Consider the following 17,267-nt stretch of genomic DNA (forward strand, 5'->3'; position numbering starts at 1 on the left):
CTAGCTGTCCTGTTAGCTGTCCTGAATATGTCCCAGAGGTGAGGTAACAGAGTACAAATACTCAGTTACTGTCCTCCAGTTCATGTCTGTGTCCTCTGAGTCTCTGTGTGACTTCTCCTCTCTACACCTGAACTTTCTCCTCCTCACATTTTCAGAACAGCCTCGTTACTTCAGTTTGATGCATCTGAGGTGAATTCTGGATTCTTGTTATTTCCCAACATCAGCAGACTGATGTGGACCAATCAGACGCAGCGAGACGAGACAAAGACGTAAAAGCCGTAAACAGACAGAGAGGGAGGCTGGAATGTGGAGAAAAGGCGTGTTAGTGTCTCGTATCTGCAGAGAGTTTCTGATTTTCTCTCTTTGTTGCTGCTCGGGACGCTTTACCAACCCAACATGTGTCTATTTGACGTCCTGGGAATGAGACTCAACAATCAACTGTCTTTGTGGTGCGTTCAGGAACAGCTGGGACAAATCCTACTGATTCTACCTTTAACTTTAATAGTCTTTGAATTCTATTAATATGACGTGAGCTTCAGTTAGCTTTGAGCACAAATGTCCTTCAGAGGGAGACTTTTTACTCTGATACTCTGAGTCCATGTCAGAGCCTGAACTCTGTTACTGTGCTGGAGGAAACAAGCTGGATCAGAACTTCTGTGTATCTGGAGGTCAGGATGTTGGACTCCTGGAACCACTGAGCCAGAGACCACTGTCTGAGACTGTGTTCCAACATTTGTCAGTGAGAAATCACTGGATCTGTTTCCCAGCGACAGAACTGGATGTTTCTGACAGAATGTCGACACGTCTCAGTCGATGTTTGTTACTACAAAACCGAACAGAACCACAACATCAGACCCGTTTCATATGAGCACACACACACACGCACACACACACACACACACACACACACACACACACACACACAGTCTAATTCAGCTGTTGAACTGCATGTTGTACTTTCTGTACGTGTTTCTATTATTTTGTCCAGCACATTTAAACAACAGAACCCCTCGTGCAGCCACATCACAGCATCATGACTCTGACCCACAAACGATCCAGTTCTAATAAAGGTCAGAAGTGATCGATCGCCTGTATTGATAACTGTTAACTGTCTGCAGCTTCACCTGCTGTCTGGGACCAAACAAACACTGATGTTCTCACTTTAAACATCATGTTTGGATCAGAACCATCAGCAGCTGAGTCTGGGTTGTGTTTAAACACTGAGTGTCCTGGTTTATTGGACAGCGTCTGAACAGATTCTGTGTAAAAGTTTGGATCAGAACAACATGAATGATTTCTGTCATGGTGTGAACAAATAACTACAACAGAACCAAACCCAGCAGATCCGATGATGTTCCTTTATACACACTTCTGTCATGAAACAATAAAAACAACATGTGCATCAAATATACAGGCGACATTTTAATAACCGTCATTAACAAACGCTCATTAAACTTTAATCAACATCAAACTGCTGTTTGAGTTCTGCAGCAGGATCGCTCACATCTGGACCTGCAGGTTCCGTCCAGATGTCAGCAAATATGCTGCTGCAGCAAAACTGGATTTTAAAAGACAGAAATCAACGAAACAAACTGAGACATTTCTGTTGGAGTCGTTCTGCTCATCTCAGCTGTGAGTCTGTTCACTGATGCAGGTTATTATATATTAATATTAATATCAATATTACACTTCACAGAGAACAGAAGCAGTCCGACAGTTCGGTGACCCAGGACGGGTCCATGTTCTCCTTCATGTGTGTGAATGAGCAGAGTTCGGCTCAGTTCTGACAGGAGCACTTGCACTCTGACACCACCGGGTACTGGACCGGTATCCAGGCGCATTTCAGACCCCCCTTTTTCTGCAGGCAGCGCCATCGCAGGATGGTGAAATGAGTCGATTTGGCGGGTTTGCAGAACATCCCTTCTGGGACCGAACAGGACCGCTTATTGTAGCAGCTGCCCGTCTTCACGTAGCGCGGCCAGAACCGGCTGCCCAGGTCGTTCCAGGCGTGAACCACCGGGCAGAGGGCGTACGACCACAGCCACAGCTGCAGCCTCCTCCGCAGCTTCCTGCTCGGCTTCTGCTTCTTGCCGTGCTGGACCTCGAACTCCATGGCCCGGATCTCTTTGGGCATCGCTCCGGACAGCTTCTGCCGCAGCTCCGCTTCGCTCCCGTCCTCGCTCCCCGCGTACCGGTCCTCCGGCGGGGGCACGGACATGAAGTGCGGGTCGAAGTGGCTGCCCAGCGCGCTCCTCAGCTCCGTCTCGTTCAGGTCCTTCTCCCGGGGGTCCAGCACCGGGTCCGGGTCCTCTTTTAGCTCCACTATGGGCAGAGTGTCACTGGGAATGGGCCGCAGCAGATAGTAGTGTTGGCACGTGCCCTCCTCGATCCTGAAGCCCAGAGAGAGCACGAGCATACACAGAGCCAGGACGCACCACGAGTTATCCATCCTGTCCACCGCGGACAGGCCCGGGTCCGGGTGATCCTCCCACAGGGAACAGGGTCGGGACTCCCACAGGGAACAGGGTCGGGACTCCCACAGGGAACAGGGTCGGGACTCCCACAGGGAACCGGGTCGGGACTCCCACAGGGAACAGGGTCGGGACTCCCACAGGGAACCGGGTCGGGACTCCCACAGGGAACAGGGTCGGGACTCCCACAGGGAACCGGGTCGGGTCTCCCTAGGAGCGTCAGGCTGGAGGGAACTTATCCAAGTTTGTGCCGAGCGCGCAGCAGACGCACCGGGGGAAGAACCGCGGCGCGACGCTGCACAACTTCTCAGAAACTTTCCGCTGCTGGCGGAGCAGAGAGAGAGAGCGGGACCAGGAGAAGGGGGACCTCACAGTCCATGATCCGGGTCCCCGCCTGAGAAAAGACGGACTCAGCCCCGGGTCAGCAGGTCCGGGTGAGACAGCTGAGCGGCCGGCGGCTCGCTGATCCCAGTCCGCATGTTGCTGCCGCCTCCTGTAGTTCTCCTGCCGCCTCCTCTGGTCCTCCTGCCGCCTCCTCTGGTCCTCCTGCCGCCTCCTCTGGTCCTCCTGCCGCCTCCTCTGGTTCTCCTGCCGCCTCCTCTGGTCCTCCTGCCGCCTCCTCTGGTTCTCCTGCCGCCTCCTCTGGTCCTCCTGCCGCCTCCTCTGGTCCTCCTGCCGCCTCCTCTGGTTCTCCTGCTGCAGACTGAAGTGAAGCCGCCTCAGACTGCAGCCCAACATGCAGCGGGGCGGTGATGTAACCCTGCAGAGAGAGAGAGACTCCCCCTGTCCCGCCAAAACACACACACACACACACACACACACACACACACACACACACACACACACACACACACACACACACACACACACACACACACACACTGATGAGTCACTATCTTCAGTATTTCACTGTGAGTAAAACTACATCATCAGAAAAATCAACTTGAAGTCAGTGATGGAAAGTAACTAAGTACATTCAGGAGGAGGTGATGGAGGAGGTGATGGAGGAGGAGGTGATGGAGGTGATGGAGGTGATGGAGGAGGTGATGGAGGAGGAGGTGATGGAGGTGATGGAGGTGATGGAGGTGATGGAGGAGGTGATGGAGGAGGAGGTGATGGAGGTGATGGAGGTGATGGAGGTGATGGAGGAGGAGGTGATGGAGGTGATGGAGGAGGTGATGGAGGTGATGGAGGTGATGGAGGTGATGGAGGAGGAGGTGTTGGAGGTGATGGAGGAGGAGGTGATGGAGGTGATGGAGTTGATGGAGGTGATGGAGGAGGAGGTGATGGAGGTGATGGAGGTGATGGAGGTGATGGAGGAGGAGATGATGGAGGTGATGGAGGTGATGGAGGAGGAGGTGATGGAGGTGATGGAGGAGGAGGTGATGAGGTGATGGAGGTGATGGAGGAGGAGGTGATGGAGGTGATGGAGGTGATGGAGGAGGAGGTGATGGAGGTGATGGAGGTGACGGAGGAGGAGGTGATGGAGGTGATGGAGGTGATGGAGGAGGAGGTGATGGAGGAGGAGGTGATGAGGTGATGGAGGTGATGGAGGTGATGGAGGTGATGGAGGTGATGGAGGTGATGGAGGTGATGAACACACATCAGTCTCAGGTGTGTCAGAGGAAACTTTCAGCCCGACTGTCACTGAAACATCCAGGGTGGTTTTAAAGGACCAGTCCACGTCTCTGTCAGCACCGAGATCCAAACTGACGTAAAGAACACGAGCTGGACTCTGGAGCTGCTCAGCTGGACTCTGGAGCTGCTCAGCTGGACTCTGGAGCTGCTCAGCTGGACTCTGGAGCTGCTCAGCTGGACTCTGGAGCTGCTCAGCTGAGCTGTGGGTGTTTACTCCTCCAGCTCCGGCTCTGCAGGAGCTGGAGTTAGTTTCTGGGTGAACTGTTCCTTTAACAGTGGCCGTGCAGCTGCTTTATTTGCAGTAGATGAAGGTTGGAAGCTGACAGGTGACAGCTGACCCGGCTTGCTGCAGAGAACTGGATCAGAACGTCCGCCAGCTGAAACACGACAGAGTCATCATGACTCTGAAGCCTCGCAGCGTGAGAGCTCAGAGTCAGATTCAGACCCCCCCCCCCCCACCCGCTGTTTAAAAGGAGTTGTGGGTAATTTTCTGGCCCGCTGACGTGACTGTGTGACGGGCGCCGCTAAACTGTCATATCTCTGTGGAGAGGAAGTCAGCGGCTCCGATAAGACTTCCTCTCTCTCTGTAAACCTTTTATCCTTCACTTCCATATCGGGGTCACAGAACCGACCCGCAGGGACTCCAGGTCACGCTGGGATGGATTCAGAGGCGTTCAGGTTCCAGGAAAAGTCACCGCCGAGCCCCGAGGGTCCAGACGGCCTCTGTGGGGTCCTGAATCCAATGCATTAAAGATTTTCTCATTTCTGATGCTTTTGGAGGCATTTTACTGAAAACCTGTGAAACTGTGAGTGTGTACGCTGACTCAGAGACATGTAGTGATGCTGAAACACTGATGCTAAGCTAACAGCTGCTAGCTGCTCCTCAGCCTCCGTCTGACTGACCCTGGAGGTGCTGCAGTCGCCTCCTCCTGCAGACGAGCTGATGGAGACGACTCATGTTTCTTCTGTCCATTAGAACGCTGCAAACTCTCCAGACTCTCCATCTTATTCATTGCAGCCTGGTTCTGGTTCTGTTCAGTGTGAAGTCCTCCTCAGTATGTGACTGACAGACAGAGGGACGGTGAAGGAAATGTTCCCTGGTTTGAAGATATCAGGATGTTCCGGGTCGTGTCATTCGCTGGCTCACTTCTGGTTTAACTGCAGTACATTAGAACTTATTGGTCCAACTGGATCAAACCCCGACCCTGAGACGGGTCATGTCTGGATGTTGTGACACTCATACAGAAGCTTCTGTCACAGTGTCGGTGGGTGTTCGGGCCTCAGTGGACCCGGTGACAACGTGTTGGAGGCTGTTCGAAGCAGTTTCACTGTGAAGCTTCAGAGACGTGTTGTGGAGGCAAAGACTGAACTTATTGTCTGACCGGTTCAGTCGTACAGAATCAAAACACCGGGCTTGGTTACGTCACGTTCACTTATCATCAAACGGCTGCTGCTTCCACTCCGGCTGAAGACGCTGTGTGTTCCCGCTCGTCTCTCCTGCAGACACTCTCGTCCACATGGTTTGAATCACATTTTCCTTTGATTATCCAGAGCAGTGATACGGACCAGCGCCGTGGATCAGTGGCGGGACTCGAGTCCAGTTCAGTGTGTGTGTGTGTGTGTGTCAGTTGGTGTTCCCTCTGATGTTAGCGTACGACGTTAGCTTAATCTTCACAGCCAATCAGAGGGCCTCCCAGGCTGCTCGCTGCGTGACCCGGCGACATTACGACTGTTTGTTGTTGATGTGAAGGCTTTGATGGTGAGACAACCAGGGCAATTTGGACGGTCCATTTGGGTGAGAAGGCTTCAAGGTGGCAGAGACGACACACACACACACACACACACACACACACACACACACACACACACACACACACACACACACAGCCTCCTTCGTCCTCTCTGCAGAAGAATTATCATTTCAGTTTCCTCGTCCTCAGTGGAGATGCAGATGTTTGTCCAGATGTGTTTCCTGCTCACGACATACAGAATTCATCTCAGTTGTAACCCAGTAAATCCAGACTAACTGTTCAATAAAGATGTTGAGGCGTCTTCTTCCTGCAGACCACAAAGGAGACAACAGTTAGGTGGAGTGTCATTTCTGAACTGGATGCTGATTGGCTGTCAGGTGTTAATGTGTCTGTTGACAAAGAGCTGATACAGCTGATTGTGAGCTGTATTTTCCTCAGTAAACACACCATCCTCTCATCCTGTCCTCCAGGAGACGTTCAGGTACTCGAGTAAAAACAGGCTCTGGTGACAGTAGAAGTTCTGATCCAGCTTGTTTCCTCCAGTACAGTAACAGAGTTCAGGCTCTGACATGGACTCAGAGTATCAGAGTAAAAAGTCTCCCTCTGAAGGACATTTGTGCTCAAAGCTAACTGAAGCTCACGTCATATTAATACAATTCAAAGACTATTAAATTTAAAGGTAGAATCAGTAGGATTTGTCCCAGCTGTTCCTGAACGCACCACAAAGACAGTTGATTGTTGAGTCTCATTCTCACTCTGAAGCTGAGAGGAGGAGAAAGTTCAGATGTGTTCAGGTGTTCAGAGACAGTCAGAGTACAGATACATGAGACATGTACTGGAGTACAGTAACTGAGTATTTATACTGTTACTTTGGTTCTGATTCTGAGGTCAGGTGTGCTTTAGCAACATGAACTTTGCTCTCCTGTCAGTGTGTTGACAGTCTCGGTGAATGGATGGTTCTCACTGACCGACTCAGGTCCACGAGGCCCGGCGAGCAGCGGTCCTGTGGTTTGGACCAACGCTCACAAACGCTGCAGACGCTCCAGCGGGAGAACTCGGTGCCAGCGGTGGCGTGAGATTCCAGTTGGTTCACACCCTCCCACACGGCGTCCACGACCGCTGCAGCAGCTCGGCCGGATTCCTCGACACCTCCGGACCGGAGAGAGCGCGGCTGACAGGAAGTGACCCCTCTGGAGTACGTTTACTCCAGTACTCCACTGTTCTTTTACTCTACAGATTCACAGTATTAAAGCAACAGAAACATCAGATGTCTCCACACAGCTGCTGTGATCACAGTCTGCAGCAGAGTACGTGTTTCTGACGTGGTGATCGAGCCGGACCGCATGTCCAGGAGAAAATACCATCGGCTTACTGACGAGTCATCATGTGTTGATTGGTTAATCGATGAAATGTTTCAAGTTGTATTTTTAGAGAAGATCTTTGAGTCCAGTCATTTTAGAGAAGAAACAACTCGTGGAAGAAACCAGAAAGTACTCGACAGTGAAAAGAGTTTCATTCATTTCATCTGTCAAAAATTCAGCATCGTCCTCGCAGTGTTTCTACAGTGTAGTCTGAGTTGCTGCATTACGAACAAACCCAGCCCTTAATATTTCACATTCTGCTGCTCGGTGTGTAAACGACACCGTTGTGTCTCTGAGTCAGTTGTCATCGCTGTGTCCTCGTCCGTATCTGAGGCATTCTGGGTATGCGAGTCAAGCTGAGCCAATCAGAAGTCAAGCTGCTGTCAGATTGTAACGTCAGCTGTGAGCCGGAGCCGAGGCGCTGAGCGACGGCCCGCTGGAGGCTGCTGGGTCATCCCGGTACCGTACTCACTGTGTGAGCGAGAGCAGAGGAAGACGAGCGTCCACCTTCACCTTCAGAATGTATTTATTGTCATTAAGTGAATAGAATCATTCAGACAGACTCGCAGCTTTAAGTGCACAACATCCACATGAGACAACGTTTATTTCAGTTGGTAAAATACATCCAGTCGTGTTCAGAGCAGCAGCTCGACTGACTGAAAACACCAGAGAGGCCAAATATACAGAGAAGGTCGTTAGGTTTCCATGGTAACAACATGAAGGAGGACGATGAAGACAGACGGACAGACGACACGTGACGAGTCCGTCCAACAGGAAACTCGTTAACCTTTCACAATAAAAGCCTTTTTCATATTAACAGACTAATACACTCCAAAGCTGCTGAGGACTGACATTAAAGTTCTGTTCAGACCTGCCATCAACATCCAATCACAGGTGTGTGAAGCGGTAACACAGCATCACCAGACTCCCTTCACAAAAGTAGTGATTTAAGAGTTGTTGGGGGGGAAAGTGAACAAACGTTGTGAATCATTGGTTCGTTCTTCAACATTCTTCTGTTTGTCCCGGTGGTCACAGCTGAGAGCTGAGCACTGATTGGCTCACACAGGACAGACGTTGATGGCGGGTGTGAACAGGATGTGAGATCTAAACCGACCTGCTGACTGTTTGAACGTGACAGAAGGTCTGTTACTGTTTATCATGACGTCTAGTCACATGACGCTGCTCGACACGCTAACGTCTGACAGCATCAAAGTGTTGACTAAACTTTAATAACATGAAGTTTACAGATTTAATAACTACATTCAAAACAGAATTAAAGCAACAGATGAGACGTTCAGATGATATCAATCTCATGTGTGTTTAGTAAAGACATTAGCTTAGCTTAGCATCAAGACCAGAAGCTTTATGTCATCTTTTGGGTTGAATAAACAAGATGTCACATGCTACTCCACTTCATGCTAAGCTAGGCTAATCACCTCCCGCCTTTAGCTTCAAACTTAAAGGAACAGTCAACGCTAAAATCAGAGGAAGCTCTGAGATCCCAAGTTTGAGAAGATGTTATTTACACTGATCACTGTTGCTGCTAAGCTAAGTGTTAGCGTGCACCTCGCGGCCTCGCTGACGAGCTCCGAGGAGCCCGTTTAAGTTTTTGGTTGCTGAATAAAATGCTTGAAATGATTCTGATATAAACCTTCTTAACTCTCCTCTAAAAAGCAAGTAAACATGTTTCTGTCCGTCACATGAAGAGGCGCCTGCAGTACAGATGTGTAGTAGTGTGTGTACAGTTACTGCGTGTCAGGTTGTACTGCAGTATCAGTGCTACACATTCAGACAAACAGCCTGCTGATTGATATTCTCGTCTTCATCGTCGACACTTCAGAGGACAGTTAACGACCTTCGTACAGTCAGGGATGACAGAAGCTGCCACAGTTAATGCCCAGTTGCATCAAATATATTTAATTAGCTTTTATTCCATAATTGCAATGTGCAAACATTAAAAACACTTTTAAAATACCGTGCATACATGTTGAAAGAAAGTGTTCAGACAGAGTCCACAGGGAGAACAAGGTTAGTGCTCGTAATAAAAGTGAACCCAGAACATGAAACACAGGAGCAGGAAGTCAACACGACAGCACGACACAAACACCGCGCGAGTCCGACTCCCCGACCAGAACCCCCTGATGTCTTCATGCTGAACCAGCAGGAGGCACAGACCGGACCGACACTTCATGCCAACAAAACACAGTTAAAATAGCACATCTGTGATCCGACACTATAAAAATAGTTCTGAGGCAGCTCGCGTGTTTCTCAGGAATCATATTGAAATATATATCATCTCTCTGTTTAAACTGACCACAGGTTGATCCGACCACGCTGAGACCCGACAGGAGCAGCTCAGGAACACATGGAGGAGGAGACGGCAGCAAACATTCACTTCAGGCTCCAGGAGAATCTCAGTCTGAAGACGGCCGCCAGGAGAAGAACTCGTCCAGCGACTCGACTGCAGAGTTTGATGAAGTCGAGCTGAACGAGGAAGAAAATCAATCAAACCGACTGTTTTTGGTCAAAGTGGTCAAAGTTCCTGTCGGGAACTCCGTTTGTTGTTGTTGCATTGATAATTCTCTTTGTAACAGTCGATGCCGTGGGTCTGAGGCTTGGCAGAGTTGAACCAGCAACTTTAGTTTGGTTTACAGTCTGAGGAGGTCTGAGGGCTCGGCCAATCAGCACTGTGGTAGAGAGACAGAGAGAGAGAGAGAGAGAGAGAGAGAGATGAACAGCTGATCACTACGACTTCATCTAAAGTTGAGTCATTTTTCTTTCTGCTCTGAAGTTTTTACACGTTCCACGATTTTGTCTCTGACTCCAGAATCACGTTCATGTTGGTGGTTAATCTCACTAGTTAGAATTCTTCATTTGTACCAGCAGACAGAACAAATCGGACTTTTACAGCCTTCACCCACAACACATCCTCAGCCTGAACTCACTGTTTCACAGGTTTGTTCAAACTTAATTTATGTTGCTGGAGCTGAAGGTGGGACATGAACTGTGGAGCATCGTCTCCTGCACAGAGGACGCAGCCGACTGAGTGTCAGAGTGTAAAACATGTTTCACCGGTTCTGAGCAGTAGAATCAGACTGGACTGTGACTGACCTGCTGCTGCTCTCTACAGCGTGCTGCTCAGGATCTCTGACACTTGGGCGTTGGTTTGGTCGTCTGAGTCTACTTCCTGTGTGGAGGCTCCCTCTGGCTCCTCCCCCTCACCTCCTGACTCCACCTGTGCCACGACCACCGACACGCCTGCAGCCTCTGCTGTGTCTCCGCCCTGCTCCTCCTCCTGGCCCCTCCCCTCCAGCTTACAGGGCTCCACAAAGATCCGGCGGACGTGGGGCCGCGGCTCCCGCTGTCGGCCCTTGCGGCTCTCCAGGATGCAGGAGGCGTGGCTCACGTAGGTGGAGGGCAGGTCCCCGGGCGGAGGCAGGTCGGGGTCGGGCTGCTTGGTGTAGACGCCCTCTGATAAAGATCCGCTGTGGGTCTCGCTGCTGTGGCCCCGGAGCCAGCGCTGGGGCCCGCTGAAGTACTGGCCCCGGTGGCTCCTGGAGAGAAGTTTGCGTTTGGCGGGAGGGTTGGTGAGGGCCCTGAGGGGAGCCACGCCCTCGTGGTGGCTCCTGGAGAGGGAGAGGCCCTCCAGAGTCCTGGTGGTGTCAGACAGTGCCGGGGACAGGGGGAGGGACAGGGGCAGGTCTTTGGAGAACCTGGGGGACAGGGGCATGGACGGAGAGGTGGGGAAGGTCCTGGAGAGGGAGGGTGAGAGCGGGAAGTCTTTGGATGGAGACGGAGAGAGGGGGAGGAGGGGTGAGGAGAGGGGAGCATCTTTAGATCCAGGATCCTTCACCCCCGGGGAGAGGGGGAGGTCTGTGGGCGGGCAGATGCTGTACCTGAGAGACGGGAGGACACGGCTCAGTTAGACACATTTAAACCCAGATTGTCTCCAACAGTCCTGAGGCGGATCTGAGACTTCACTTAGAGGACGTCTGTCACACTGACGTGTACTGTGGACTTTAAACAAGCCCGACTGAAACTTCTGGTTCTGCTCAGTCTAATCATGTGTGAGGAGATGAACGAAGCGGATCCAAAACATTGTTCTGGTCGTCGAGGATTAATGTGAAGCTGTGACGATGTGTGCAGACGGACTGGACGACAGGAAAATGTTACTGAACATTGTTTAGTTACAACACTTATTATTATTATTATTATTATTATTATTATTAATAATATTATCATTATTGTTGTTATTGTATATTTTCATTTGTACTCTGCCGACAGAGACACGTGCATGTCGACAGAGTACAATTAATATATATTCAACAACAATAACAACAATAATATAATAATAATAATGACAATAAACACTTTGAACATGAACTCTGTTCAGATCAGCGTCTCCTGAACAAACGTCACCTGAGCTCGTGGATCTGCAGCACATCTGGAGCGCTGCCGCCCAGCGAGTGCACAGCCTGCTGGGCCAGGTCCTGGGCCGGGGAGTAGAGCAGGTCCAGCTCGCGGGGGCTCAGGGCATCGCTGGAGTCGTAGTCGCTGTCCGTTGGAAGGAAAACCTCCGAGGACCCGTCTTCATCGGAACCCAGCAGAGAGTCTGTCAGACAGAAAGCGTCAGTTTGTTCCTGAGGAACACGTTCACATCTAAAGCTCTCGAGTGACGACTCACCGCTGATGGCTTTCCGTCTGCGGAGCTCAGGTGAGGGCGAAGGTGTGGGCAGGTAGTCCATGGTGGACGAGGTGGAGTCAGTTTTCTGCTGGCTGGAGTCGCTGTCTGGAGCGTTGGCGTCCACCAGGCAGTTGATGGGGACGCCGCCGCGAGGCTGCTTGTAGCGAGCGTACTGCAGCGCGTCCGTGATCCAGCGGAGATCTCGACGCATCTCGTCCAGCTGCTGCAGAGCGACAAACACAGAGAGGCTGGATTCAAACTCACAGTCTTGATCTGTGATCGAGTCTGTCCCTGAACAACTGGCAGTCCGTCTCTACGCAGATGACACGTTGTTTTATTTGTCTTCTGGTTCTCACGTGACTCAGACAGACATTTGAACACGTCAGGTTTTCATTTTGCACGTTTGTTTTGGAGCTGCAGGTCTGCAGATGTGAACATGATGACTCGGTTTGTACTTCGTCACAAATGATATCTGAAGAGCACCGCGATGTCAGCGCCGTCAATGCATTTAAAAATAAAATGTTTGAAAACAGTTTTATTAGCCCATAATGAAATATTTCTTGACTTCACTGTCATTTTCTGTTTGATTCGACTTCATCTCCGGAAGTTTAATTTTAGATTTGAAACTTTAAAAGCACAGGACATCACTTCTGACAACAACAAAAATCATCTCATGACACAATCCGAGCAGGTCTGAACCAGAACCTTTAAGAATCTGATGTTGTTTCATCTGAACACATTTAAACGTATTAGATACGACTTCTGTGTTCTGATTCAAATGAGAGTAAAAGGTGAGGGGGTGAAAATGTGTGTGAGTGTGTGTTTGGTTTTGAAGAGAATGAAGCGTGACAAAACCTGAAGCAGCAATTAGCTGATTGTCTGACAGAAAGCAGGAGTGCCACACACACACACACACACACACACACACACACACACACACACACACACACACACACACAGCAGGGAGACTGACAGCAGCGATGACTCGGCTGGAAAGAATGCCGAGGCTGCGACAGCAGAGCGAGAGTCTGTCGGGAGAAAAACTGTGGAGGAGATTCCTGATCGTCCCACAGAGGGAGGCAGCCGCTGTGTTTACCAACACACACGTTAGCATCAGCCTGTCTGTCTGTCTGTCTGTCTGACTGTCTGTCTGTCTGTCTGTCTGTCTGTCTGACTGTCTGACTGACTGTCTGTCTGTCTGTCTGTCTGTCTGTCTGCCTGCCTGCCTGCCTGCCTGCCTGCCTGCCTGACTGTCTGTCTGTCTGTCTGTCTGTCTGTCTGTCTGTCTGTCTGCCTGACTGTCTGTCTGTCTGTCTGTCTGTCTGACTGTCTGTCTGACTGTCTGTCTGTCTGACTGTCTGTCTGACTGTCTGACTGACTGTCTGTCTGTCTGTCTGTCTGTCTGACTGTCTGTCTGACTGTCTGTCTGCCTGCCTGACTGACTGTCTGTCTGTCTGTCTGTCTGTCTGTCTGCCTGACTGTCTGTCTGACTGTCTGTCTGTCTGTCTGTCTGTCTGACTGTCTGTCTGACTGTCTGTCTGCCTGTCTGTCTGACTGTCTGTCTGTCTGTCTGACTGACTGTCTGTCTGTCTGTCTGTCTGTCTGTCTGTCTGTCTGACTGTCTGTCTGACTGTCTGTCTGTCTGTCTGTCTGTCTGACTGTCTGTCTGTCTGACTGTCTGTCTGACTGTCTGTCTGCCTGTCTGTCTGTCTGTCTGTCTGCCTGACTGTCTGTCTGCCTGCCTGCCTGCCTGCCTGCCTGCCTGACTGTCTGTCTGTCTGTCTGTCTGTCTGTCTGTCTGTCTGTCTGCCTGACTGTCTGTCTGACTGTCTGTCTGTCTGTCTGTCTGTCTGTCTGTCTGCCTGACTGTCTGTCTGACTGTCTGTCTGTCTGTCTGTCTGTCTGTCTGACTGTCTGTCTGTCTGACTGTCTGTCTGACTGTCTGTCTGCCTGTCTGACTGACTGTCTGTCTGACTGACTGTCTGACTGTCTGTCTGTCTGCCTGTCTGACTGACTGTCTGTCTGACTTACTGTCTGACTGTCTGTCTGTCTGCCTGACTGTCTGACTGACTGTCTGACTGTCTGTCTGACTGACTGTCTGTCTGTCTGACTGTCTGACTGTCTGTCTGACTGACTGTCTGTTTGACTGACTGTTTGTCTGCCTGACTGTCTGTCTGACTGTCTGTCTGCCTGTCTGACTGACTGTCTGTCTGACTGACTGTCTGACTGTCTGTCTGTCTGCCTGTCAGACTGACTATCTGTCTGACTGACTGTCTGACTGTCTGTCTGTCTGCCTGACTGTCTGACTGACTGTCTGACTGTCTGTCTGACTGACTGTCTGTCTGTCTGACTGTCTGACTGTCTGTCTGACTGTCTGTCTGTCTGTCTGACTGACTGTCTGTTTGACTGACTGTTTGTCTGTCTGACTGCCTGAACGTTGATATGGGATATTTGAACATTTCTGTCAGTGATCAATTTGATTCTCCAGTTAAATGATTCAGCTCATTTAACAGAAACTAGAAGAACTAAAGAATCATTACAGATATATTTCATTATATATTTAGTAAAAGAGATGGAACTAGATGTTTCTGCATCTTTAAAGCATCATGAAGTCTCATTTCTGTTGATTCCTCTATTATCTGCCTTTATTTCCAGAGTAAAAGAATCACACTTCTTTTTAATCCCATCAGATGGTCCTGTGCCGTCTGCAGACATGTTGTCTCTCCTCCTGCTGTTGTTGGTGTGTTTTCTCCATGTTGCTGCCTCCAGCCTGAAAGTGTTGTGACATCAGGTGACACCGCTCTGATACCTGCTGAACAGATTACATCAGGATCTAAACCTGACGCTGCTGTCGGATCTTTCTCTGTCCACTCGTGCTGGTTTGTTCATGTCTAATCACCTCTTTACTAAACTGTGTGGCCTCTAAGATCCTTGCTGTGTTCGGTCCAAAAGCACAGTCAGAATCCGAGCTGCAGTCACAACGCTTCATCGCTGCTGGGACCAGATATCTGACTGAAGTCTGGGAGAAAAGCAGCAGACAGAGGAGCTCCACTCAGCATCACTTCAGTGACATCAAACATCTTCTTCCTTTGGAGAAAGTGCTTCTTTCAGAAAAGGTAGAAAAGATGCACGAGACAGAAGTGAGCAGACAAACAGAGAGAGTCCTCAGACTGTGATCAGACTGTGAGGAGGTTCATGGTGCTGCTCAGAGGAAGATTCAGTGTGATGGTTTAAACGTACTGCAGCCTCGATACGACGCCCGGACACGACAGAAGGAACTTTCCAGAGGAGCGTCTGACAGCAGCTTCACTGCCTCATGATTTAAGACAAAGTCAGACACAGATGGATTCACAGACGTTTCCAAGGACAGACTGCAGCTCCAGCAGCTCGCCTGCTCAGCGTCACTTCCCACAAACCTCAGTGTGAGTTTCACTGCATCAGTTCCCGTCAGCGGCCGCTCGACGTGACGCCAGCGTGGAGACGAAGACATGGGGTGGACCAGGGACGGACTCGAGCTGTATCTGTCCTCTTTAATCTGAGAGTTTGTAATGTGAGCGTCAGACGGAGATCAGAGACGTCTGATCGGATCAATGAGATGTGGTTCAGACGATCATGTTCCCCTCAGGATGAACTGTGAGAACTCATCGGCTCAGCAGTGGACACACAGTCAAGTGCTTCTCATACTGGTTCTTCTCTTTTCTGTCAGCTAACTGATGATATGATAGACTGTAACATCTATCAGGCTCCTAATTACACATCAAGAACGAACCTGCAACATGTGGCCAAACGGTCTGCAGAGCTTTAACATTAACGTGACTCAGCGACAGATCAGCTGCTGCGTTACGGCTCACATGCTTCTGGTGTGGACGGCCTGAGAGTCTTGTTAGAGAATATCTGATGCTTTTCTCTCAAAATGACTGAATTGTGATTTAATTTAAATGTTAAGCTCTCATTGAGTTTTAATATTAAACCTGACTGATGTTTAATGACGGAGTTTAAACATCTTTTCCAGACGTGCGTCATGTTTGAGGTGATTGAGACTTTTGTTCCACTTCTGCTTCTTCAGGAGACTTTGAATAAAGTTTGACTGACTGTCAACATCATAAAACATTAATTAGTAGAAATCTAATTCAATTTACATAAAAACACATTGATCGGCTCTTTGTGATGATAAAATGAAGCTGATCGCAGACGGATGAAGACGGAGCGAAGAAGAAGGCTGCAGACAAGGCGTCGCTGCATCAACATGTGGGGAGTCTAAACAAACTGTCCAATTAGACGCATCACGTCATCCTCACACACACACACACACACACACACACACACACACACACACACACACAGTCAGGACCTCCCAGGTTACACAAGCTGAGGCACTGTGTGTGTGTGTGTGTGTGTGTGTGTGAGGACCAACTCATTTGAAGTGTAAAGATTTGTGAGTTTGTTCTTGTACAGAACAGACGTCTGTAAAATCAGCAGGATTTGTGTGAGTGAGAACTGACGATATTCTTTCTATTTCATTTTGAAAAACTGTGGACAGTTAGAGACATTTACAAATCAAGTGAAGTGAAGCGATGTTTGTCAAGTGGAGACCTTGAATCTGAGAACTCTCTCAGGAAACAGATGTGTGAAAGAAGTCGTGACTTTCTACATAGTGAAGCTGATTTCAGAGAATATTCATTATTTTCATCTGAGTTTTAGACCTTCAGACAGTTTTTGCACAATTCAGAATCGTGACATCGTTGTTTGAATCGAGGACGTCGTGCGTCTGCTGCGTCTGCTGCGTCTGCTGCGTCTGCTGCGTCTGCTATCCTCACAAGGATACCAGTCTGAGCTGACAGATGGCTGGACCTTTTCACACTCTGCCCTTCACACACACACACACACACACACACACACACACACACACACACACACACACACGTGCTCTGATTGGTATTATTTTTTCCCCTGACATTCTCTCTCAGAGCAATTTGTGGTCGGGGGGCCACTTTTTTCCAAGCTTTAAAATGGCAGACAGAAAGCTAGACAGCTGGTTACACACACACACACACACACACACACACACACACTGATCGGAGGACGCTTGTGGTTCTGTGGTCGGCCTCCATTAGCGGCGGCGGCGGCGAGCTCTTCAGAGAGGCCAGTTCACTCTCATACTTGCGGCTCTGTGACGGCTGATCATCGCTGCAGTTTCACTTTACTGCAGCAATAAACGCCTCAGAGTGGATTAGCGACTCTACTTGTTTGGTGTCACGCTGCCTTGAGCTTTTTAATGACATTTTTCTGGATATGAAGTAAAATCATATTGAAACAGAGATGAGTTCAAATCTTCTCTGATGGACTCAAACTGATCTCAGAG

The 17,267-nt window shown here is 49.7% G+C and overlaps 2 protein-coding genes across 11 annotated transcripts in view; both read right to left on the reverse strand.

Annotated features, from left to right (window-relative positions):
* ankfn1 (ankyrin repeat and fibronectin type III domain containing 1) overlaps positions 1-17,267 on the reverse strand; it is a 73,142-nt gene that overhangs the window by 593 nt on the left and 55,282 nt on the right. For 8 of the 10 annotated variants that reach the window (XM_037080367.1, XM_037080369.1, XM_037080370.1 and 5 more), the window contains 4 exons: positions 11,906-12,128; positions 11,641-11,833; positions 10,333-11,117; positions 9,112-9,908 (listed from right to left, as the gene is read on the reverse strand). The exons of 1 other annotated variant lie outside the window; for it this stretch is intronic. In XM_037080367.1, the coding sequence (XP_036936262.1) occupies positions 10,346-11,117; positions 11,641-11,833; positions 11,906-12,128 (1,188 nt within the window). In that variant the 3' untranslated portion in view covers positions 9,112-9,908; positions 10,333-10,345. Of the gene's footprint in view, positions 1-2,577; positions 3,255-9,111; positions 9,909-10,332; positions 11,118-11,640; positions 11,834-11,905; positions 12,129-17,267 lie in introns of those variants that run through there. One more of the 10 variants, XM_037080374.1, reaches the window with a different exon arrangement.
* nog3 (noggin 3) lies at positions 1,345-2,742 on the reverse strand. The gene is made up of 2 exons (XM_037080389.1): positions 2,671-2,742; positions 1,345-2,550 (listed from the first exon to the last, which is right to left on the reverse strand). The coding sequence occupies exon 2, from the start codon at positions 2,447-2,449 to the stop codon at positions 1,778-1,780; it is 672 nt and encodes a 223-aa protein (XP_036936284.1). The 5' UTR covers positions 2,450-2,550; positions 2,671-2,742; the 3' UTR covers positions 1,345-1,777.

This window comes from Acanthopagrus latus, chromosome 20 (genome assembly GCF_904848185.1).
Source record: "Acanthopagrus latus isolate v.2019 chromosome 20, fAcaLat1.1, whole genome shotgun sequence".
NCBI lineage: Eukaryota > Metazoa > Chordata > Actinopteri > Spariformes > Sparidae > Acanthopagrus > Acanthopagrus latus.

What these genes read in the sequence shown, in the direction of transcription:
- nog3 (XM_037080389.1), bottom strand. Translation starts at nt 2,449, where the DNA reads ATGGATAACTCGTGGTGCGTCCTGGCTCTGTGTATGCTCGTGCTCTCT.